This window comes from Equus asinus, chromosome 23, assembly GCF_041296235.1.
Source record: "Equus asinus isolate D_3611 breed Donkey chromosome 23, EquAss-T2T_v2, whole genome shotgun sequence".
Classification (NCBI taxonomy): Eukaryota; Metazoa; Chordata; class Mammalia; order Perissodactyla; family Equidae; genus Equus; species Equus asinus.
This window is the reverse complement of record NC_091812.1, coordinates 49930643-49955325: the sequence shown is the minus strand read 5'-3', so window position 1 is coordinate 49955325 and position 24683 is coordinate 49930643. Positions and strand designations below refer to the sequence as shown.

General features: G+C 41.4%; 1 protein-coding gene across 1 annotated transcript in view; it reads right to left on the bottom strand.

Moving 5' to 3' along the window:
• Positions 1 to 24683, bottom strand: part of SH3GL2 (SH3 domain containing GRB2 like 2, endophilin A1) — a 197472-nt gene that overhangs the window by 10533 nt on the left and 162256 nt on the right. Inside the window, exon 4 of the mRNA XM_044757075.2 lies at positions 360 to 503. Coding sequence (XP_044613010.1) covers positions 360 to 503 — 144 coding nt within the window. The remainder of the gene's footprint in view (positions 1 to 359; positions 504 to 24683) is intronic.

Sequence of the window (24683 nt, the reverse complement as noted above, 5' to 3'; positions counted from 1 at the left end):
GAGAAAGCTCCCAGGGCAGGGTGTTGAAGCACGCTCACTGTGACTGTTCTCTCTGCCCCAACTCTCAGTTACTGCCAGACACACTCAACAGCAAGTGTTCAGGCATTTGGATATGTCAACCAGCTACTGTAAAGACTGGGATCTCATCAGGGAAAAAGAAAATAAATAAAACTCCTACGACAAATCACACTAAAAATGATGAAATGACTCTGAAAACAAATTTTTGGCCCATGTATACGAGACCTAGAACTGAGAATCAAAATGGAAAATGGTTGAATAATTTCCTACACACTTTCTTACTGGCACTAAAATCCCCACAGACAAATGAAGGAATTAAAATGTGAGAAAGCACTCATTACCAAAGTTGCAATCATCTCCAAGCTCTCTTCCGAACTTGAGCATAGCCTCTGCCAGCAGCGCCTCTGCCTGCGGATAGCCTGGCCCTTTCTCCTGGCCGCGGATTTTTGACATGGTGTTGATCATGCTGAGTTTAGCTCTGGAAGCTGGAGGCAAAGTGATAAGAGACTTTCAAAGTAGGCAATGTGATATAGTAGAAACAAGGCTGGATGGAGAATAAGGCCTTAACCAGTCTATCACCAGCTTGGCTACTGAAAACTGCACCTTTCACCTGCCTAGCTTCAGTGTCTTCATCTATAGCATGTGGAGGTTGTTCCACAGATACATAGATATAGATACAGACATACTTTTTTAATAACTAAACTCTCCCTTTCTCTCAAAATCTTATGAGGAACCGAACAGAAAAGGCAAAGCTCTCCTGGGTGAAGATCCCATCCTTGGGTGCTCTTCTCCACCTTCCTGTGCTCTTTTGGGTCCTCTCTCCATTGTGGTGGCCCCTGCAGTGCCTCGGTTTAGCTGGGTGACCTCATGGAAAGCATTTTGAGAACTATGGGATTATGTGATCTCCAAGTTTTAAGATTCGAGTTTTATACTTCAACCTTAGGAGTCTATGGACTAAAGCAGGGAATTAATTAATTCTTGCAGTGTGGACCTTATGCCATGTTTCACTTACATCATGTATAAAATAGAACTATTTTCAAAATCACTTCTCAGCTAAGATTCTAACAGTAAACAGACCCATGAAGAACAGAAATACTGTGTTCATTAAAAAGACTCAATCACTTCTCTAGCACATAACTGCTTCTCAAAATTAGTTCTGTGTCACAAAGACGGCATTTCAATTTCTTTTTTGCTTTTATTTTTATAAAAGAAGATGCCTAGAAAGCAATTCCAGTTTTTGTGGAAGAAACTGTTTTATTTACACACCATTAAAGCCAATGATGTACTTGACGCTAGGATACTCAGTTTCATCGTTAGAGTTCATCATCAGGTTTATTACTAGAGCTGGGAATGTACGTTAACCTAGGACTGGGCCCAGGATCCCATCTACATGGAAACCCCTGATACAATCACAGCTTAAAGCATTTCCAGCATTCAGTGGCTGACATTTAATCTTGAATATTTGTTTCAAATAGGCTTTTATTTAAACTCTGGCCTTCAAAGGTTGAAACTGGAGACAGAGAGAGTCACCATGAGAGGACCCCCTTCCAACCGTGCCCTGGGGATATTATAATGAACGAGACAGCTATGGTCCCTGCCTTTACAAAGTTTACGTGGACCAAGGGTAGCCGCTATTTTAAAAGCAATTAGAGTGAAGTGTATATGCTAAGTGTCATGGGGGGATTACAGTAAGTCGCAGAAGCATAGCATCACCCTAGTCTGTTGGTGTGGGGCACTGGAAAGAAGGATTCCAGAGAGAAGTATCTTCAAGCTTAGAATCATATAGAGAGTAGCAGTTAGTCAGGCTGAGAGCAACATGCAAAGCCTGGTAACAACTGGAAAAGTATAAAATTCACATTTTCTTTACTCTGCTTTTCATAGGAAAGTGTATCACATACACGTCAAACTTTAAAAATTGAAAATGCCACATGATCACACACTTTTGAGGGGATGATACTGTTAGAGTCTATTTTAAGGCCTTTCCTACAATAAGCCATACCTGAGACACAGTCCCTGCCCTCAAGGTGCTCACAGTACGGTGAGGCATCAGATAAAGAAGCAGACAGTGGCAAAAAACATGACAAAAGCAAGAATGGCTAATACGCACAGGGTACTGGGGGAACGCAGAGGGGGATAACAGCACAAATATAAGTGAAGTGAGCAAACACCAGACAAGAAGTATCGAATGAAGAGAAGAAAAGAAGACAAACGGAGATCAAAGCGACAGAGTAACAAAACCACACTCCGTGGTTAATCCCTTCAAATCCTGTTTTGATCAGTTTACACTCTAAAGATTTATTCCTTTTACAAAAGCTGGTTATTGATTTGCGCTTATATCTTGTTTCTCTTAAGAGCTGTCTTCTGGTAAGTAATTACCACAAGTAATTGTAACAGTTTAATGTACTGTGGCTGATTTTCAAAGTCATCATTTTGAACATTGTTCAGTTATGAAGAGCCTTCTAGTCCTCTAATTACTTAAGAACATCCTGAATATGTTCATTTTCATCAGAAGGGGGAAGAAAACCATACTCTATTAGTTTATTTCTTCAAACAATCTAAAATACCTATTAATCCACATATTTGAAAAGACTGGCTTTTAAATGCTTTCACAAACTAAGAAATATTTATTAAGAGTCTTAGATTAGTAAAAATTCTGTGTTCTTGAAAAAATCAGTACTCTGAATTAACCATTTTAAAATGTTAACATAATTGTTTTTAATGATTTTTGAAAGTGGTACTTTAAGAAACAGAGAGTAAGCCAGGAAAATACAAATTTAAGACACTAGAATTCCTATAATATGGTCTCAGCCTGGATTGCTTCACCAAGTTGGATGTACCCCTTGTGTCCTTCTCTTCTCTTCTAAAGGGATCTAACTCCTCTCCTTCCCATTATCTCTTTTCCCCCTTGGCTTAACCCTTTCTTACAAGTTGTTACGATCTCTCTATGTATGCCCTCGTCTTTACTTTCCCACCTTCACTATCCTAGTTTAAGTTGCCCCTACTGGCTGGGGTTTACTGCAGAAACAGCTTCCTAATAGCAATCTCTCCATGAGAGCATTAATCAACACTAGCATGTTGCTCTGTGTTCTCCCAGAGAGCAACAGCAGAAAGCTATGCACACAGTAGATGTTTGACACATCTGCTGAAGGAAAGAAGAAACGAATGAACAGGTTATCTTCGACACTAGTAGACTACCCTGGCAGTGGTTTTCATAAGCAGACTCTGCTCACATGCTTTGGCTCGTGTGACTGAGAGCCTTCTGGAGCATAACAGGGAATGAGAACTGGAAAATTTGTTTCTTTTGTTAAACAAAATGCTTAGCAATCTAACAGATTTTTTTGAGAGAGAAGAGAAGATACTTGACCCTGCTGAGGATAGGATTCCATATGGAAAACAGATTAGGACCAGTCCACAGAGTGAACTGTGAGACTCGCCAGCTCACTTCCCCTACTGGTCCCCCAGAGAACTGGCAGCCAAGTTTGTACCCTCTGGGCAGGGGACTAGAAGATTCTTTTCTGAGGAATACAACCAACCCAAGAGAAAGACCTAAAGAGACTCACAGCTGGAAGCACCAAATGCAGAAACCCAGGCTGACTACCCTAGAATGAAGCTGTTACAGTCAATAAGCCCTACGCACCCCCACACAGCTTTACTGTCCTACGCCTAAGTGGAAAAGGTCAGCCACTAACACCAGATTTTGAAGAAAGCGTCCAATATGACAGAGCAAAAACCAACAAGGAAATTATGGGAAACAATGCAGGGAGAGAAGAATAACTATCATTAATATTTTCAGGTGTCTAAGATACCTTATGCATGAAACAAAAAAGAAACAGAGAAGCACTCTTAGAAATTAAAATAAAATTTAACTTTAAATATGAATTTAAGTAAAACATAACATTAAAAAAATCAGTAGAAGCATAGACGATAACGTTGAGGTAAATCCCCCCAAAAGCAGAACAAAAAGACAGAGATAAAAGATCAGAAAGAAAGCACAAAATCAAGATCAGCCCAGGAGGCCTTGCAGCTGAATGACAGAAGCTCCAAAAAGAATGAATGTGGAAACAGAAAGGGAAAAAATTCTTTTTAAAAGTTCAAGAAAATTTCCCAGAACTAACAAACGTGTTTCCAGATTGAAAGGGTCAGCTGAATGCCCAGCACAATGGATAAAAGAGCCCACACTGGGGACCATTAATATGAAATTTTTTAACACTGGGGACAAAGAGACCTTCCTAAAACCTTTTCAGGGAAGAAAAAAGAGGTTACATACAAAGCATCAAGAATTAGAAGGTCAATGAACATGAGAAAACTATGAATATGAGAAACTTCCTCAGAAAACAGTGGAGCAATTGACTCCAAATTTTCAGGGAAAATAACATACAATTCTATATTCAAATTATCAGTGAAGTCTAAGGGTAGTATATGACTTTTCAAATACACAAAGACGATCTCAATTTACTTTCCTTCCCAAGCTAATGGAAGAGGCATTCTACCAAAATGAAGGTGTCACTCAAGAAAAGAGACAGGTATGGAATCTAGAAAAAGGCGTCTAGTGCAAGGAAAGAGGTGGAAAACAATGACAAAGGGAGATCTCGTGACGGTTGTTGTGCATCAGGCATTGAGGGCAACTGTAGCTGACGCTACACATAACCAGGTGCATGCAGCTCAGGGATCCAGGAGCTCCAAGGGAGCTACAGGCTCCCGATGATCCCCAGTGGGATCAGGTCACAGCTGTCCACCACTATACAGTGTTTTATAATACACCCTTCATTGGTCTCCTTCCCTCTCCTACTACCCCACAGGGTTTCCTGGAATCACCTCCTAAATCAACCAATTGTGCATAAATCCCTGCCTCCTGGTTTGCCTCTGGGGGAACCCAAACTAAGACAGCATCCAATTCAGAGTGCAGCAGATACCTCAAGGATGATTAACACCTGACATATTTCAATGCATTGAGAGGAAATTCACATGGGTGGCAGAGGGTTTCGGAAAGAATTAGTGAAAGGTACACAAAGAGTGAAGAAAATTTTTAAAAACCCAATTATTAACTCCAGGAAAAACAAAAAGGTTGTATAAGAAAGGAAATCTAGTCATCTTATTCCATACATCTCCGCTTTATGCAAGTTTACAAGGACACGAAATGTAAATACTGAATACTACCTAACAAAAATCATGCTATAAACATCCTGGTGAGAAGAGAGAGGGAAAGGATGTGGAATAATGGGAAGACAAGAAAAGAGCAAACAATTCTCGTCTTCCAAATAGGGAATCAAAGAGAAAAGATCTAAAACCAGAAAACCAAGCAGGAGCAACAGCAGCATGCTGTTTCACAATTAGAAGTAAAAACCAAAGAAACAGCTGAAACGATCTTGACAGTGTTGCTTCTGGGAAATGAAGATGGGGGAAGAGCTGCAACTCCAGGGGGACTGCTGTTTTTTGTAAAAAGCTTTGTAAAACTATATGATTTTTTATAATATGTACATGTATTACTTCCATTGTAAAAAACTAAATTTAGGGGCTGGCCAAGTGGTTAAGTTCCCATGCTCTGCTTTGGTGGCTCAGGGTTTTGCTGATTCGGAGCCGGGACATGGACATGGCCCACATGCCACAACTAGAAGGACCCACAACTAAAACATACAACTATGTACTGGGGGGATTTGGGGAGAAAAACCAGAAAGAAAAAAAAAAAAAAGGTTGGCAACAGTTGTTAGCTCAGGTACCAATCTTTAAAAAAAAAACAACTAAATTTAAAATATTTCCTACTTCTTCTTCCCTGAGGACACCTAACTTGGCAGCTAAACTAGACAACCACCACTCACAATATCTTGATAATCTTGGCACTGCTCTAACCTCAAGGTCTTTCAATGAAAAGCTCTATTAAAAAATACGTTCACTGATGTAAAGAGAATTGGCTGGGAGGAGAAAAGTTAATAAGGATTAACAGGTGAAAGGTCATCAGAAAATGCCATTAAAGGAAAGGTCTTGATGAGTCCACATCTAGGTGATTTCTGGAAGGAAATGTAGCAGGTGAACTTAAACAGCAGGAAATGAAATTAGGATGACCAGAAAAGAGCTGATCTATTCCAAAAAAGGGCTCCTACTGTTTTGTCCTCTGCTAAAAATGGCAGTTTGGTTTTTGGCCTCAAAATCCAGGCTATCTTTTAAGGAAGACGAACAGGGGCAGGCAAGGCTCAATCTGAACCAGCTCCCAACTCTAAGGCATAATCTGTAGCATCCCTGACGAGCTTTCTAAGCCTGGGCACAGGTGAAGGGAGGTCAGAGCTCTGCTGGGAGTAACACAGAAGCTCTGCCCGCCCGCCCGCCCACAGAGCTTCCTCTGACCCAAGAGCAGTGTCCGGGTGAGCCAGGCTCAGGCTCTCCCAAGACTGCTTATCTAGAGTGGTAACTTGCTGGGAATTTCACTAGTGTAGTAACTACTGGGACATCTCAGTATCCCAGCTAAGTCTTAGTTCTTTTAATTTTTATTTCTTCATCCAAATGAACAAACAGGAAAACGAACCACTACATCTTGTCCTTCACAGAAAGCAGCACAGTGCATTAAAATAAACATTAGCTTTGGGCTCATACAAACATAGGTAAAAATCCAGGCTGCAGGTCTTGCTAGCTGTGTATGCCTGATAAATCTCTTATTCATAAGGTTATCAGTACTCAGTGATAAACAGCAACAAGAGTAACGAGCGCAGACACGCACAACAGGCCCTGGAGACGGGAGTGCACTCCTTTCTTCTCCTTCCATGTTCTCTTTTCTCTGCGAAAGTGTGCTGGCTGCTCTGTCAGCTCGGTTATTTGGGGAACTACGTTTCCCAGAATACCTTCCTCACAGGCTTCTGAGTTAGAACCGGTCCAAAGTGAGGTGGTACACGATTTGGGAGCTGAAGGCCAAGCAGCAGGCACAGCCCTCTGAAGGCTGTCACTGGTTAGAGGAGGTGGACAGATGCAGACATGCAGATGGGTTTCGGCTTGTCCTCGCTCTTCCCTACTCTGTGTCCAGCTCTTCTTCTCGAATGCTGCCTCTGCTGACCAACGGTGACCCCAGGCCCACCACAGACCTTTGCTGCAAACTTTCAGAGGTAGGAGGCTTGAAGAGCCAACAACCTTCCAGACCCTTCCACATCAGCGTTCTCTGCAGTCCTGCTCCAGCAGCGGGACCTGCCCACCTTCTAGATTCCTAAGTTCATTCACCTGGCTCAGGGCAGTTTGGTAACCTTTCTCTGATTCTTCAACTCCATGTTTTGGGCCTTTATTTACCCAGACAGACATAAAGGAGAATAACTGTAGGTAGGAGTTAGCTGCTAATTGTAGAAAGAAGACAAGAAAGGAGAGCCAGTTTAACAAAGTGGGATTAAGACACAGACTCTGGAGTCAGGGTGTCTGAGTCCAAATCCTGGCTCTATTTCTTCCTGGGTGATTTTGGGCCTCAGTTACCTCATCTGCAAAATGGTAACTTCCCTTCACTGGGTTAGGCTGATGTAAGGATTAAATGATATGATGTACGTCACAATGTTGGCACATGATAAATGTTGGCTATTTCTATGAGTGCCAGACATGCCAGCAAGTTTGCTGTGTGATTGTGTATGACTTACTTAACCTCTCTGAGTCTTAGGTTCTTCATCCATAAAAAGTTGAGAAAAAAGGAGACAGGTGAATAATTCCTAAAAGTCTTCCAAGTTCCCTTTCTTAAGGTAATTCTTAGATACAAGACTTCTCAAAGAAAGCACACCCTGACCTTCAGCCACAGGAAACTTCTGGCAGTTTCCTGAAGTTGCTAGAACTGTTCTCATCTTGGAATGGCCTTCCCTCTGTCTATATACCCAACACAATTCCAGGCACACCTTTTCTACAAAGCCTTTCCTGTCACCCTTTACTTCTACTGCCTCCAGGTGACCCCTTCCTTATTTTATGTCTCCCCCGTGCCCTGTACAAATATTGATCTTATCTCACACGATACTTTCTCTCTCTTTTCTGCATGTCTGTTTCCTGCTGCAAGTCAAGAAACTGTGTCCTACTGAATTCTAGCACGGGGCTGAGGATACAGCAGGTGCTTACTTATTAATTGTGGGCTGAATGATTTCATTTAAAAGTTTTAACTTTTTATAAAATTCTTCTGTGTACCTCGTTTTTTCTAATCCTTGGAAAAAAAGACTTTCCTGCTCAAAAGCACAACAACCTCCTACTGTGCTCTGAAATGGAGCTAGAGGCTGCTGCTAAGATCTAATTACACATTAACTCTGCGATCTGACAGGATGATTTGCGAGAATAAGTCACGCTGATGGCAATCTGGCCTGCGCTTCCCTTACACAGACTAGATGTTAAGAATTCCCCTGTTGCGGGGCTGTTCCATTTCTCCCGAGTCCATTTCTTGAAGTGCAGAAGGGTGGAATCCCACTTCCCATTCACTGTTATTAATAATTCGTCTCTACATGATGCCATGAAAAACTGCTTTATGTGAAAATGGTAAGAAACTGATCATACAATCTCCCAGAACCAAGAAATAGGCTCTCATTTCTCCCAACAAAGGAGGGTTCCTAATCTAAATTATGAGCCCTAGCTAAGGGCATAAAAAAGATTAAATTAATAAGAATCAATATAAGTAAGTTACACTGGAAACAATTATGTATCCCCCTCATGAAGAAAAATTCTGAATTTGCACTGCCTGATTGAATTGGTATTTACCAAAAATCTGCTCCTTAAACTTTTTTCCTACGATGAAATGAACAAATATTTATTAAGCACCTACTATGTCAAAGGGACTATGCTGGGGAGACTCTGAGAGAAGCGAGGCCCAGCCTCTGCTTTCAATGGTCTTACTGCCCAGCCAGAGAGAGAGCAGTCCACTCACTGTGATAGGAGGCAGACATGGGCCATACTGTGGGTAAGGTTATAATGTATCCACGTCACAGAAGAATAATGAATTCTGTCTGGAAGAGTGCGGCTGGGAAGGCTCATGAAACAGGTGACACTTGAGCTGGGCTTGAAAGTGAGTTGTAAAGACAGAGCAACGGGAAAGGACATTCTAGGTATCTGGAGATTATGAGCAAAGTCATGTGGAAGTGCCTGGTGTATTTGGAAACATCATTTTTTGGTATGTTATAGATCAATAAAGAGTTCAGAAAAAAAAAAAAAAAAAGAACACTGATGCCAGTGTTCCACTCCCAGATTCCTGATGTAATTGGTCTGACATGTGGTCTGGCCATCAATTGTTTCTAAAGTCCCCTAAGTGATTCTAAAGTGCAGCCAAGGTTGAGGACCCCTGGGTAGATGACGATACAAATTTGAGGGGAAGAATACAAGAGAAAGAGAAGATTTTGGAGAGGAAGTGTAGAAGTGTTCCAATTTCAGTAAATACAAAGTCTAAGAGAATATCCATGGAGTTGTACCAAACAGATACCAGATGGATCTTGAGCCGAAAAGATGGTGGTTTAAATAAAGAAAGGCAGCTTATTTGATAACACCTGGAATCACTTTTTCCCCAGTTTTATTGAGACATAATTGACATACAACATTGTGTTTACTTAGATGTAGAACATGATTTGATATATGTATATATTGTGAAATGACTACAAATTAAGATCTATCACTCACAAAGTTATAAAACTTTTTTTTCTTGTTATGAGAACTTTTAAGATCTACTCCCTTAGCAAATTTCGAATACACAATATGGTATTGTTAACTACAGTCACTGTGATGTACATTACACCCCCAGCACTTATTTATCTAAAAATGCAAGTGTGTTCCTTTTGACCACCTTCACCCATTTCACCCACCCCCTTCCCCCAGCCTCTGGCAACCACCAATCTGCTGTTTCTATGAGTTTGGTTTCTTTAGATTCCACATATAAGTGAGATCATACAACATTTGTCTCTCTCTCTGACTTATTTGACTTAGCATAATGCCCTCGAGGTCCTTATATATTGCCACAAATGTGATACATACATATCACATTTATATGTATATATATATATATATACACACACACAGTATTATTCACCATAATAACATGATAACATTATGGAACATTATTCACCATAATAAGGAAGGAAACACCTGGAATCTTGAAGGTTAGGTCAACAGATAACAGGAAGAAGGGGAAGAAAATTCCCCCCAAAATCAACGAAACAAAATTCTACAGAAGTTTTCTTTTTCTTCTGATGGTTTTATATTTGACAGGTGGTAATTAGCCTTTAATTAATGTTACTATAATCCAGGAGCTTTAACTTAATTTTCACAACCACCAGTACCTTGTGGGGGTGGCTGTATCACTCCCATTAGCAGAGAGAAGGATGGGCTGCATCCATAAAGTGAGGACGTGGAGGCTCGGGGAGAGTGGAAAATCTGTCCGAGTTCTCGTTAAGTTACTACGAGGCAAAGAAGGAATTCAGACTCTGGTCTGTGATTCCAAAGCTGTTCTCTTTCCCACTCCATCAAATCCTCCGGGACTAAAAGTTGCACACGGAAACCCTCCATGTCTCCACAAGGCTCAAGGGAAAAATAAAAAAATCCTTGTCTACAGGCTTTTACCAATGGCTGACAACCTGATGTCTATCAGAATTACTTAGAAAACTTTTTTAAAACCCAGATTTGAGGCCTCCACCTCTGACTTGCTGATTTAGAATATCCAGGGGGTTAGAGCACGGAACATGTCTCTGAGCGTGCTCTGGATACATGGACAAGCAAACGTGGGCACTGGGGTCCCACCTCTTACAGGTTCTGAACACTCACTTAACCTCCTCAAGTCAGTCAGTTGATGATTTTCCAATTTCTCTCTCCAGCCCAGACCTTTCCACTGTGTCACAGACTCATGTATTCTAATACCTACTGAACTCCACCAGGATGTTTAGGCATCTCAAACTTAACACGTTCAAGCTAAACTCCAGATTTCCCACAATCATCCCATAACTCTTCCTCCTGAAGTATTTCCCATATTAGTGAAAGCAATTCACTATTCTATTTGCTCAGGCCTGAAACCTGATAGTCATCTTTGATGCCTCTCTTTGTCCCATACTCTACACCCAATCTGTAAGTTCTGTCAGCTCTGTACTCAAAACAGATCCCAAATCAGACTACTTCTCACTTGGAGCCACCGCCATCTCTAGCTTGGATTGGCCTCCCTGCTTTCACTCTTGCCCCGTATAATATATTCTGTATAGGAGTCCTTTTCAGTGCTCTTTTCATGTCTGTATTCTCAAAACTCGTTAACGTGTTCTCACATCATTCAGACTAGGAGACAAGGTCCTATGGTGCTTGTCATTCAGAATCGTGACAAGGTCTTACACGCTCTGGCCCTTGTGACCTCCCCCTCCCATCGTGCTTTTTGCTGTTCCCTGAGCACACCAAATGCACCACTATCCTGCACCCAGTCACTCTCTGTCTCCCTTACCCTTGACTTTTCTTCAACGCACTGATTACCATCAATCTCTTCCCACTAGACAGTGGGCTCCACGAGGGCAGTCTGGATCTGCTTCATTTACTTATGTGTGCCTAGGACTTAGAACACCACATTAGAATAAATGTGGCAGATAACTGGGGGAAAAAACAAATGGGTTTCCCCTTCTACAGAACAGAGAAAAACCAAAGGTGCCTCGCTGGGTTATTGTGAGGATCAGAAATGATGTCTGGAAAGTACTTGGCACTGTGCTTCACATTCAAAGAAATACTCAGTAAAATGGAGGCTATAACCAACATGATAAATTCTTTGTTGTATGGAAAGTAGGGTCACCAAGAATTATATTGAACTGAACAAATATGGCAGTCCCAGATTATCAAGGACAAGAGAAAAGCTCTTAGAGTTGGTGGGTCTAGATACAAATATCAAATGTTGCCTCTTGTATAACACGAAGGGTGAGGATAAGAAAGTCCCATCTAGGGGCCGGCCCCGTGGCCGAGTGGTTAAGTTCGCGCGCTCCACTGCAGGCGGTCCAGTGTTTCGTTAGTTCGAATCCTGGGCGCGGACATGGCACCACTCATCAAACCACGCTGAGGCAGCGTCCCACATGCCACAACTAGAAGGACCCACAACAAAGAATACACAACTATGTACCGGGGGGCTTTGGGGAGAAAAAGGAAAAAATAAAATCTTTAAAAAAAAAAAAAGAAAGTCCCATCTAGGTTAAAGGAATAGAGTAGGTAAGAGGGGTACACGGCATGAGAGAACATTCAGAAAATTCTGCCTTCCCACCTCCTTCCTCACTCTCCCACCACCCCTGTGTCTGCGGATTAAATATAAAGAAGCTATAGCGTTGACTTAACAGAAATGAGCTGCTAGTCTAGGTTTACTTTGCTGGCCCAAAGACTATAAGTAAGATGTTAAAATCCTTTCTCCCTCTTTATAAATAAGTATGACTTTGGGTTAGCTTTCTAGCTCTGTCTCCCTGGAAACCTGATAAAGGTAGAATACCATTGCTTATGGTAGAAATGACTCCCGATTCACACACAACATGTGGACTGGGAGGAATGCGAATGAATTATCAACACCTGGTGGGAAGCCTCCATTCTGGGCTTCCTGAAGTGCAGCGAATCTTGTAACTGGGTGTATCCCTTGCTGGGATCTGAGTGGTGAGTTAGAAACACCGATTCCTATTTAGGACATGAGACTTCTAACCCCCTTCCCCTCCTGCAACCCGTTCTGTTCTCATTCTCTAGAAGCTAAGCTGTCCCTTGGGGGGGCGGGGGGACAGGAAATAACCTCTCACTGCTGTATGGACTGCTGAAAGAACCCCCACTGAAGAAAATCCATGGCATTGCCCTGCTGTGCTTCCTGTTTTAATATTCTTCCAAGATGATGCAATGCCAGAGGCAGCCTAATCGACCATGTGGGACGAACTGTCTGGTGGAGCCTATGAAGACCCCCAAAGTGAGTGATGTAGGGGCTTCAGAGCAACTTGAAATCAGTGTTTTAATATTGTATTAGTTTTCTAGGACTGCTGTAACAGAGTACCATAAACCGGGTAGCTTAAAACAATAGAAATTTACTCTTTCACAGTTCTGGAGGCCAGAGTCTGAAATTAAGGTGTCAGCAGGGCCACGCTCCCTCTGAGAGCTCTAGGGCAGAATCCTTCCTTGTGTCTTCCTAGCTTTGCTGGCTCCCAGCCATCTTTAGAATTCCTTGGCTCTTAGCTACATCACTCCAATCTCTGCCTCCGTTTTCCCATGGCGTTCTTTTCTCTATATCTCTCTCTGTCTTTTTCACTTCTTATGAGGATACCAGTCACTGGATTTAGGATCTACCCTAATTCAGTACCACCTCACCTTGAGTCCATCTGCAAAGACCCTATTTCCAAATTAGGTCACAATTGGAGGTTCTGGGTGGACATGAATTTGGGGGATACTATTCAACTCACTATACCATGCTTTTACATTTGATTATTTCAACCAACTTTACATTAAACTAACTTTTAAGAACTAGCTGGATTCCTACACTTATGAGCAAATCATTTATTAAATAATTTTCATTTTGCATGGTTTTCTGAAGCTTTCTATCTTTATAAAGATTCCATCTGGGCTTATTCTTCTTGGATAAGGTCACCTGAAAAAAACTAACTTTGAAAAAAGCTTCAATAGAAATATAAAGTCTCCTGACTGCATGATTTATTGAATCCTTGGGTGATGATGTTTTATTGATGAAGCACTTTATTTCCATAAGCACATAAATATGAGATCAACTGATGAATGTGTAATCTAAGATTTTCAGAAATAAAGAAAGGACAGGTCCCTAACATCTTCCATTCTTTGGGGCTCTCCCCACCCCTGTCTACAGGTACTAATTTACTGAGCATTTACTGCTACTCTTCCTTTGACAGTGTTACCCAGTGGTGTGCTGAAGTCAGCCAGCACTGGTTCATAGGAGCCAATCAGGAGCTTCTCTTTCCAAGTTTACATTCAGTGATGTCATGTTGGTACCTTAAAAAAGTCATGGGAGACACTGCAACTCAGAAACTGGAAAACACTACAAATCAAGGCTTTTCTTCCAGGGAGATCGTTGTTAAACCTTGGTCAGAACACCACTACTTAACCCCCCAGCTTGCGGGAAATTTTATTGCACTTTAATTCTCATCTATGGTGGCTAAGAAAAATACACTTCTTCACATAAAAAAAAATTTAATATTTCAAATAAAGAAGTATAGAGAATAACATAACACACTTATATATATATATACCACTCAGATTTATCATTGTTAAATATGATGACCAAGCCATTGGTTCTTGACAATATCTGAAAAGGTATTTCTGTACTAGCATTTCCATCCATTGCATCTTGTGACATAATAAAAAATATATATTTGGTCTCTGCCCATTTCCTGGCACATCGTTCCTAAAACCTTTGAATCTCCAAAGTGGTTAAGTGTTGATAAGTGTCTTTTTTCCCCAAATTATTTCACTGAGATCACAATGGTTTATAACTGTGTAATTTCAGGTGGACATTATCATTTATCAGTTTCTGTATAGACTGCACCCTGCTGCAGCCCCTTTCTCCTCCCCCGAGGTCAGAGGAAGTTAGGAAGTAGGACTGAAATTTCCCACCCTCTAACCACAGAGTTGGTTCCCCTGGTAACCAGCCCTCATCCTGAGGCTATCTCATTAGCATTTGACCTTCTCTGAACTCAGGGGAGGGAAGAAGGGAGCTGGAGATTGATTACATCACCAAACGCCAACCATTTAATGATCCTACCTAATGAAGCCTCCATAAAAATCCTAACCGAAGGGGTTCAGAGAGCCTCCAGGTTGGTGAACACATGGAGGTACTAGAAGGTTGACACACCTGGAGAGGTCATGGAAGCTCTGTGTCCCTCCCCATACCTTGCCCTACACATCTTTCATTTGACTGTTCCTAAGTTGTATCCTTTATAATAAATCAGTAAGTTAAAAAAAAGTGTTTTTCTGAGTTCTGGGAGACTTCCTAGCAAATTATCACACCAAAGAGAGGGTCAGAAGTGCCAGAGGCTCAGATGTGGGATTGGCATCTAAAGTGGGGGCAGTCTTGTAGGTTAACTGTGGGATCTGATTCTAACTCCAGGTAGACAGTACTGGAACTGAACTGAATTATAGGACATCCTACCCTGGAGTTGCAGAATTGGTCGGTGTAGGGTAAAACCCAGACATCTGGTGTCAGAAGTGTTCTATGGGTGGAGTGTATAGAGAAATAGTTTTCCTTGTACAACTCTAAAACAGGATGTAACACACTCATAGGAGGGGACGTTGAGGTTCTGATAGACATTTGTAGGAAAATCCTTGAGATTCCTTTTGTAAGGTTCTGTGAAATGTCAGGACACGTGGATCCAAAGCCTCTGAGGACAAGGCAAAAGTGATGTTTTCTAAGGGGGTTTGGTCCCAAGAACAATGATGGAAGAGAATGAATGTTCTTTTTCCTAAGGAAAAAAAATAGGGAGTCCTGATGTCATCTTTTTTTTTTTAGTTTCATTTACTATAATTCAAAATCAAGATTTATAGCAAACGAGATTTCTTTAGTGCCGGAAATCAATAGTCTTTGTGGAACGGGAAGTTGGAATGAAGAGGCTCAGTACAAATCTAAGCACAGAGCAGGAGGTGAAGGGGCACAGGGGTGGTGAAAATGGGTGTTCCCTGCTGGAGGGGGCAGGTACGAGCAGTGAGTCGTCCCTTCTGCACCCCATCTTCCTCCCCAACTTAAACGATTATGACAGAAGCGTTTGGGGAAAGACCTTTTCTAAATAAAAAAATTACAACCTGCTTTAAATTCCTGTATTATGCTCTTAAGAGTGGCTTCCTTCCCTGTTCAACTGTGAAATTTCAAATAAGAAAACATATTGACAGGGCATCTGTCCGTCTCAAAGGGGAAGAAGGGAAGCCAACCCCACCCTTGCTCTGTGTTGGTAAACACAGCTGACACATTTAGACAGAAGAGGTGGCCACAGCATTCCAAGCCACGTCTCCATTTTCTGTCAGGGGAAACAATGGATTTAGCATCCATTCAAAGAGATGGAATAAATCTTCCAGAAGCCTTTCACTGCTTTTACGGACTTAATTCCTTTGTCATCTCTACTTATCTTACAGAAACCAAACCTAGTTGCCCTAAAGAGCAGAGATCTTTAGCAGACAAATGCTTAATGATTTGTATTAGTATTCATAAATATTACCATCTGGTCTAAAACTTGGAATGAGCCCTAAAATATCTTTGAAAAGTTGACGATTAGGACCACGTTTCATCCCATAGCTATCATTTCAGAAGTATCTACTATGCGTAATTCACATACATCATCTTTTTAATCCTCCCAATGACACAAGAGACAGGTTTTGTTTCTCCATTTTACAGATAAAGAAAATGAAGCACAAAGATATTATGTAACTTGCCCAAGGACACAGAGCAACACGAAGCTCAGCAGATTTTGAATCCTAACTGTGTCTCAAAAGCCTGTTCTCATTCCAGAACGCCACTCTGGCTCTCATTGCTTTATTACATCTTCATTAAAATAGGGCAAATTAAGACTTGTCAGCAGCAAAGTGTAAAGCCTTAGCTATATTTACACTTGTTAGGTGTTTAAAAATGCAGAGGTGAGGAAAGGTGATAGATGCTGCAACTTAGGAAGCAGGAGAAGGGGCGCACGAGTTAGGAGCCTGGAGGTCTTTCCATCTGCGTGACCTTGGGCAAGCTGCCTAACCTCTCAGGACCTGAGCTACCTCACTTCAAACATAAGAGGGCCAGCTTATCTGATTTCTGTAATGCCTTTCAAATCTAAAAATCTCTCATACATGCATTAGAATCCACTAGGATAAGTGGACCAGGTCATTTGCAAATGAGTAGATGGTATCTACGTCAGTGTACACAGAACCTTACTGTAATTTTTCAAAACCAATGAAACTCATTTTTGTAAAATCATTGCTGAGATCAAAACCAATAGGCCTTAAGACTCTAATGTAAAGATTTTAACTTTATTTTCTTAATCTCTCCTTTTTTTGTTTTTATTTCTATAAGAATGAATGACACAGCCAAACCATTTCCTAATGATCTGGTTTCTGTTTATGGTCTTTACAAAAAGAAGATCTTTTTACAAGATCAAATAAATACGTCAAAGAAAACAAAAAGGTAATTTATTCACCTTTCTTGTGGAAAATTATCAAATTTCATAGGGATACTTAGTTACTAAATACAACAAACACTGTGAACAAGCATTGTTAAAATTTAGAGGACCAAAGTGGCATTTAAATGTGAAAATAGAGCCTCTTTTTGAAGATAAAAAAAAATTAGAACTGCATTCTCCTATGACAGAATCTATTACAACTTCCTACTAACTAACACAAGGGCACGCGCTATCACAGAAACAAGACAGGACGGGGTGCAAATTGCAGCTCTGCAGGGACGAGAAGGTACATACCCTCCTAGCCTCCCTGTGCCTGATTGTAAGTAAGAGATAATAACAGTTAGTGACAGAATTGCTGTGACAGTGAAACAGTGATATACGTAATCAAAGCAGGCCCTAAACAAATGCTACTTCTTTTCTCCTCTTTCCCCCTTTTGGCTGGAGAAAATTGTAATTGATAGCCATTTCATCAAAATGGCAACTAACAGTTAAAATTCTACTTACCTCTTTATTATCTATGGAGACTCAATGAGTCTTTAGTTGAAGGAAAAAATTAATTCTGAATTATCTTAACTAAATTTGTGAAGTCTAGTATAACTGTAATTGGAATATGAGTATAAATCCCCAAGTCATACTAATTTAGATTTAGAGCTTAATACTTGCAACAAAATGTACATAATAAATAACATTTTAGCATATATTTCATGTTGGCAACCTGTGATGACTGCATATAATGGCCTAATTTTCCTGGGTAAAATCTCAGAACATCTCTAAGTCTGAAATGAGCCCTCTGATGCTCCCTGCACTGTGAAAAACGTGTTCCCCAGCCTTGCACACTAACAATTATAAAGGATGCAAAAGATTTACATGGCAATGAGGACTTGGGTAAATTTCCTCAAACCTATGCAGTTTCCCTTGAAGTTAAATATTAGAAAGGATTGAGGAAAGAGAAGAGGAAGATTTGCCAGCTGACATATAAATATGTAACTTTACCACTGGATCATGCTACCTTCCACCCAAACAATGATATTTCTATAACACCTCTCTCCCAGGCGACAGAGCTCTCTTGTGCTCCTGCTGAGTGGGAAGCGGCAGGGAGGTATTTTAAGACACTGTGCTGTGGTACAGAGTCAGCAGCCCTAAGAACCCATGAGATGGGAGAGCGAACCTTGCCCACCCCCACATGGGGTGTTGCAAGGCGCCAACACAGGTCTCACAGCACACCCTGAGAAAGCAGGTGGTTACACCACAGGAGCGTAAAATGGTTCCTACGATTTGAAAAATACACAGCCCGCTGTGTACCAACAGCATGAGCCTTTGCTTCTTTGGTTTTTGGAGACGATAGAGGGTGGCCTCCTGGCACTGTGACATTGTTGTGGGTAAGGTCCTACAGAGGGACTTTTTCCTGGAGGCCTTGCCTGTGGAGAAACTGCTGAGTAAGCACCTGAGATGCCCTCAGGTAGGGCTGGAGGCCCCTGGGAAGAGAAGGTGAGTGACATTTCTTGAGCCCCTACAGAAGTGACAGGCACTGTGCCAACTGCTTTGCACTGTCTCATGTTTCAAAGATATCTTCAGTCTTAGCATAGAGTGGACCCATATTTCCACTCCCTAGGGGGTCAGGAGACTTCATCCTGAGCTGACAAGATGTGACAGGTTTTCCCAATCCATGCCCCGCTTCAATGTAAGGTATCCAGGAAGCCCAAAGTGATAAAGGCAAATGGCCTGATGGCCCAGCAAACAGTGATATGCTTGAACTAGGAGCTCTGGTTTGGGAACAAACAGCCATATTGTATTAGTTTTATACACTGAGTAACAAAGTTCCACAAACTTAGTGGCTTCAAACTACACATATTTACTATGTCACAGTTTCTGTAGGTTAGAAGTCCAAGCGCAACTCAACAGCACCCTCTGTTCAGGGTCTCACAAGGCTACAATCAAGGTGTCAGCCAGGCTGCCATGTTATCAGGAAGTTCAAGTGGGAAAAAATCTGCTTCTAAGCCCACTCAAGTTGTTGGCAAAACTTCACTTCCTTGTGGTGGTATGACTGAAGGCCCTGGCTTCTTGCTGGCTGTTGGCTAATGGCTGCCCTTCGGTCCTCAAGGCCACCCTCAGCTCCCTGACACAGCAGTCACAACATGGCAGTTTGCTGCTTCTAGGCCAGGAGGAGAACCTCTCTCACTCCAGTCCCCTGAGACAGTTTTATATAATGTAGCATGATCACAGGAATGACATCCTATCAACTTTGCCATATAATATAACCTAATCAAGAGAGTGGCGAGTGGTTGATCCCATCACCTTTGCCATTTTCTATTGGTTAGAAGCAAGTCATAGATCCCACCACTGCTCAAAAGGAAGGGATTATACAAGGTGAGAATCACTGGGGGTCACTCTAGAGTGTATTCACCACACATACCAAGACAGAAGATGTCTTCATATTTTGTAGCATAAAACAGTGAAAACAAAATGGACTCTGGACACAGTCATATCTGAACATGAATTCTGGTTCTTTTGTTGCATAGTTTTGGGAAAATTATTTAATTTCTCTTGAAACTGCTGTTTTCTAATCTGAAAATAGGAACAACTATTATCTATATCTGTAAATATGAAATGAACATTCTGTCAATAACTTCAGCTTAATGATTTAAACATGAGAGTATGTATTTCCACACTTTTTCCAAAGCATTTGTGAAATGTATTCACTGTGCACCACACCAAGTAGAAATCATATAGACAGAGGAACAGTTCTGATCCTGGCCTGTTCAAGTCTGCAGACCATAACCCTACCTTAAAGGTTAGCTACTCCTATAGATGGAGCTTAAATATGCTTAACATGATTTGATTCATTCAGTCAGCAAATTAAGCACCGACTAAGCACCAATCACTGTGCTAGGTGATGAGGATCAAGGCTGCCCTAGGAGGAGAAGGGCAAGGCATCCTGGCATACATACTGATCTATATCATCCTGTGGAAGTAGAGGACATCCTGACCTGATACAACCTGATTCGTATCCAAAGTTATACAACCACCACCCGATAACCAGACCCCATCTGCACTGATACCATTTTAACAACTTTTTTACATGATCTTTCCTTTGTCTTGTAAAGAAATAACTCACATACCTATGTCTTATAAATTTGGCCCTACCCTCAACCCACTGCAGCTCTTCCCTGCCCATGGGTCCTGTCCCCATGCTATTCTTTGAATAAAGGAGCACTACTGCCAGACTCTGAGAGTCTAAGAAATCTTTCTTTCAACTCCTCGGGTCACTGAGCCCACGTCACTAAGTACTAGATATATAAAAATGAGCAAAACAGACACAGTCCTTGTCTTTGATGAGTTTATAAGACAGTGGGAGAGATGTATGCATTCAATAAATATTTATTAATGGCACCGTCTGTATCTTAGGGATAGTAAACAGGACAATGTCCCTATCCTTGTGCAGATTACATTCTGGATGGGAAATGGGGGTGACAGGCAGATGACTTAAAAAAAAGATAAAATAGAGGATAATTTCAAATGGTGATAGAAGTTCAAAAGGGGATATGAGAAGGGAGAAGGATGGGCAGAGGCTATTTTAGACAGAGTGGGCAGGGAAGGACCACAGAGGGAGGTGGAGATGGACTAACCAGAAGGAGCAGCCACAACAGGAGCCTGGAGAAGAGTGCCCCAGGCAGAGGAACTTCCTATGCAAAGACCCTGAGGTAGGAACAAGCTGAGCATGGCTGAGGACCAAAAAGAAGCCAGTGAGAGTGGACAGAGGACAACATGGTGTTGGGGGCAGAGCAAGAGCCAAATCACACAGGGACTTGTAGCCAGGAAGTGTCAGTTCAGTGGGAAGCTCCTAAGACTAATAAGCAGAGGAGTGACAAGATGATTTACATCTTTAATGGAATGAGCAGGCTGCTATGTGCAGAATGTAAACCAGGGGAGTAAGAATGAAGGAGGGCAGGATATTGAACAAACAAAAACAACCTAGAAAAATAAAAATCACGATAAGTGCAACAGAAGATAAGAACAGGGCTCTCTGATTGCAGTGTACAAACAACAGTCTCACATTCAGGTCACTTGCATGATAGTGGCAGAGACAAGCCACACCTTAACAAGTAAACATTTAATAAAGGTTTAAGTAGTGACACCACAGAGATAAACAAAACAGGGAAACGGAAACAAAACAGAGTGACAAGGGGTGATGTTTTAAACAAGATGATTAGGAAAGCTGCACAAGTAAGGGTGCTGTTTGAGCAGAGACCTGAAGTGAAGACCTGGAGACAAAGGAATTCAGGTAGAAGGACTGGCACAGTCCAGATGAATGAGGGTGCCTGCGTGTTTGAGGAACAGTGGGAAGGCCGGCGATGCTGGTGGAGAGGGAGCAGGATGGAGATTGGTAGGACTGTAGAAAAGGAAGTCAGATCATCGGACCTTGTAACCCATGATGAAGACTTTCAATTTTATTCTAAATGGGGAACCACTGGAGAGATCTGTGGAAGGGACTCATGTGAAGGCAGCATGACAATTCAACACTGGAGTGGACCTGATTTAGACTAGGGGCTCAGGGAATGCCTCTCAGAGGTGATATTTAAGCTGAGGCAGGAAGGGTGAGTAAGACAGGTGTCACATAAGGGGCAGGTGGGGGCCATTCCAGGAGGAGGGCACAGCCAGTGCCAAGTCCTGATGGAGGAAGAGCTTGAGGCTCTTGGAAAAGCTAAAAGGCCAGTGAGGCTGCAGTAGGGTGAACAAGAGGGAGACCAGACTTGGAGAAACAGAGCGAGTGCAGGGACCACTACAGGGAGGCAGCGCATTAGTAGCTCAAGGCTATTAAACGGAGACTCTATTAGCTTAATTTCCCATATATGTGCATACTTTTAAATGTATAATATCTGTTATGTTTAATTATATTTTAAATAAGGTCTGGCTTTAGCAGTCCTTAGAGACACAGTAGATGGATATCATTAGTCCACCAGTTCCAGCTGACTTAAAACTCTGGCTTACCTGAGGCGTCTCGACTATATTAGGAACCTACTAGTTTTCAATATTTTTTCCCAAAGATGTAGTAAAAATAGGAAAACCCTCCAGCCTTTTCAGTACATACAGTATACCAATTACACCACGTATCATCTGACTTCTATGTTCCTCTTTAATATGTTCATCCTTGAAAGACCCTATTCCTCTGAAGTTTAGCAACCTTTTCCTCACAATTACTTTGTAATCTGTCTTTTATGCATTTTCAATATTTTTCAGTGTCAGGATTTTGAAAAGTAAAAGCTCTGTACTAGACTCAGTACACACCCCTTATTCTTTAAGTGAGGGGTGCATACATTCATTGGTCACCTATTCAGTAGACATAGTGAGGGCAAATCACGTACCAGGCACAATGCTAAGTGCCCTGGGAGACAAGAAGATGATGATTACGACTCAGGTCCTGCCCTCCAGGAAACAGCAAAGTCAGTCTCTTTTGGAGCCAAGGATCTGAATATGTGAATGTCAAAATAATATATGTATTGATCTTCAGTTCTAATACCACCAAATATCTTATAGTGACTGTATTTATTCATCTTTGGAAGGAAATAATTAAGAGGACAGCCTGTGGGAAAGAAGTATAATAATGTTGATATAATATCTCTCCAGAGATTAATGAGATATTTTAAAATTAACAAAGCTTACTTTTAGTTCCATAGGCAACATTCCACAAATGAGATCTGAAATTATCATTAAAAAATTCTAGGGCTATCCTGGTTGCATAGTGGTTAAGTTCGCATGTTCCGCTTCAGCAGCCCAGGGTTCGCAGGTGCGGATGCCAGGTGTGGACCTATGCACTGCTTATTAAGCCATGCTGTGGCGGCACCCCACATACAAAATCGAGGAAGACTGGCACAGATGTTAACTCAGCAACAATCTTCCTCAAGCAAAAAGACAAGAGAGGTTAGCTCAGGGCCAATCTTCCTCACACACACACACACAAAATTCTGAATAGATATCTAATGACCTCAATCTTGTACCCACATCTTAGCATGTTGGAGAAGGCTGGACCACATAGACATTCAAGGGAAAAGCCTTTCTGTAGAGAACCAAACCTTGAGTGTTTTCATGATAAAACTGCTTTTTATCTACACAGCTTGGGACTCTGTACAGGATTATGACATTAGGGTCAAAATGACTTTTCACTGCAAACTGAAAAGCCTCTGTCATAACCAGTATGCTAAGGCTGGGAATGAAACACAGTCCCATATGGCCATATCTGTTTTTCTCTTTAAAAGGAAGATTTTCACCCAGGGAGCCCTGATGCAGATAGGCAGAAGGTTCAACAAACAAACTTAAAGATATTCTGTTCCAAAATCAAGAGTCCAGTTCTCTATTGAAAAATAAACACCAATATACATAAACCAAGAAGCTAAACATCAAACATAGGTCAAAATATAATAAACAGCTTGAATGGCAAACCCTCTAGACCTGTGCTGTCCATTATGGGAACCACTGGCGACACAGGGCAACTGAACATCAGAAATGTGACTAGTCCAAACCAAGACATGCTAGAAGTATAAAACACACATCAAATTTCAAAACTTAGTACAAAAAAAAAAGAAAAGAATGTAGAATTTATCAGTGATTTTTAACATTGGTTAAAATTTTGGATATATTGGGCTAAATAAAATATGATTAAAATCAATTTTACCTTTTTACTTTTTTAATGTGGCTACTAGAAAATTCTAAATTACACACATGACTTGCATTTTATTTCTATGAGACAATGCTGATTTAGTGCTCTTTTTTTTTTTATCTCCACAAGGCATCAGAATACTCATATAAGAAAACTGATTTCTATCTTCTCTGATGATCTTTGCTCTTAGATACCATGAGAATAGGGCCTCACAATCGGTAGAATGGAATTAGTGCACAGCACTTTTCATGTTCAAATTATTTCTTATCTAAACAGTTTGGAAACTGATAATGGTTTATGGATGTTCCTGTCAGAATAATTTCACATCCAAGCTGAAAGACTTTACAGCTCTCTGTTCTGTTCTCGAAAGCCCTGCTTCACAGGACACACCTGTAGACCTGTGACTCCTTTCTCCCTTCCTCACCTCATCAGTTAGCTGGACCTTCCAGAAGGAATTAGCTGTGATGCCCCCTGGGCCACTCTCTTCAGAATGTACGTACCTTATACTGTTAGACTGTGAAGTCCCAGAAAGCAGGGACCCAACCGTGGTCCTGTGTCTACTCCTACCGCATCCAGGATTAGTCTTTGTTAAAAGTAAACGCATTTGATAAATGTTGGTTACACGGGTAGAGAAGGAAGAGTTTTCCTTCTCTCCTTTACATCACCACAATTTTAACACATTAGACACTGACTGTCAACTGTGCTTCATAATTCACTTATTCAAATATCCAAGTGCCACTGGCTGCCTGGAACTGAGCTGGGGGCTGGGGCTTTGGGTGTAAATAAGACAGCAACAGTCCTGTCCTTACAGGGGAGGACAGACAAAAGCACACACATCACACAATTACAGTAAGTGTAGCATGTGCCGCTGGGAGTGTGAGAGGAACATTAACGGGGAACCTGACATAGTTGGGGGTCAAGGAAGGCTCCTAAGTGACCTC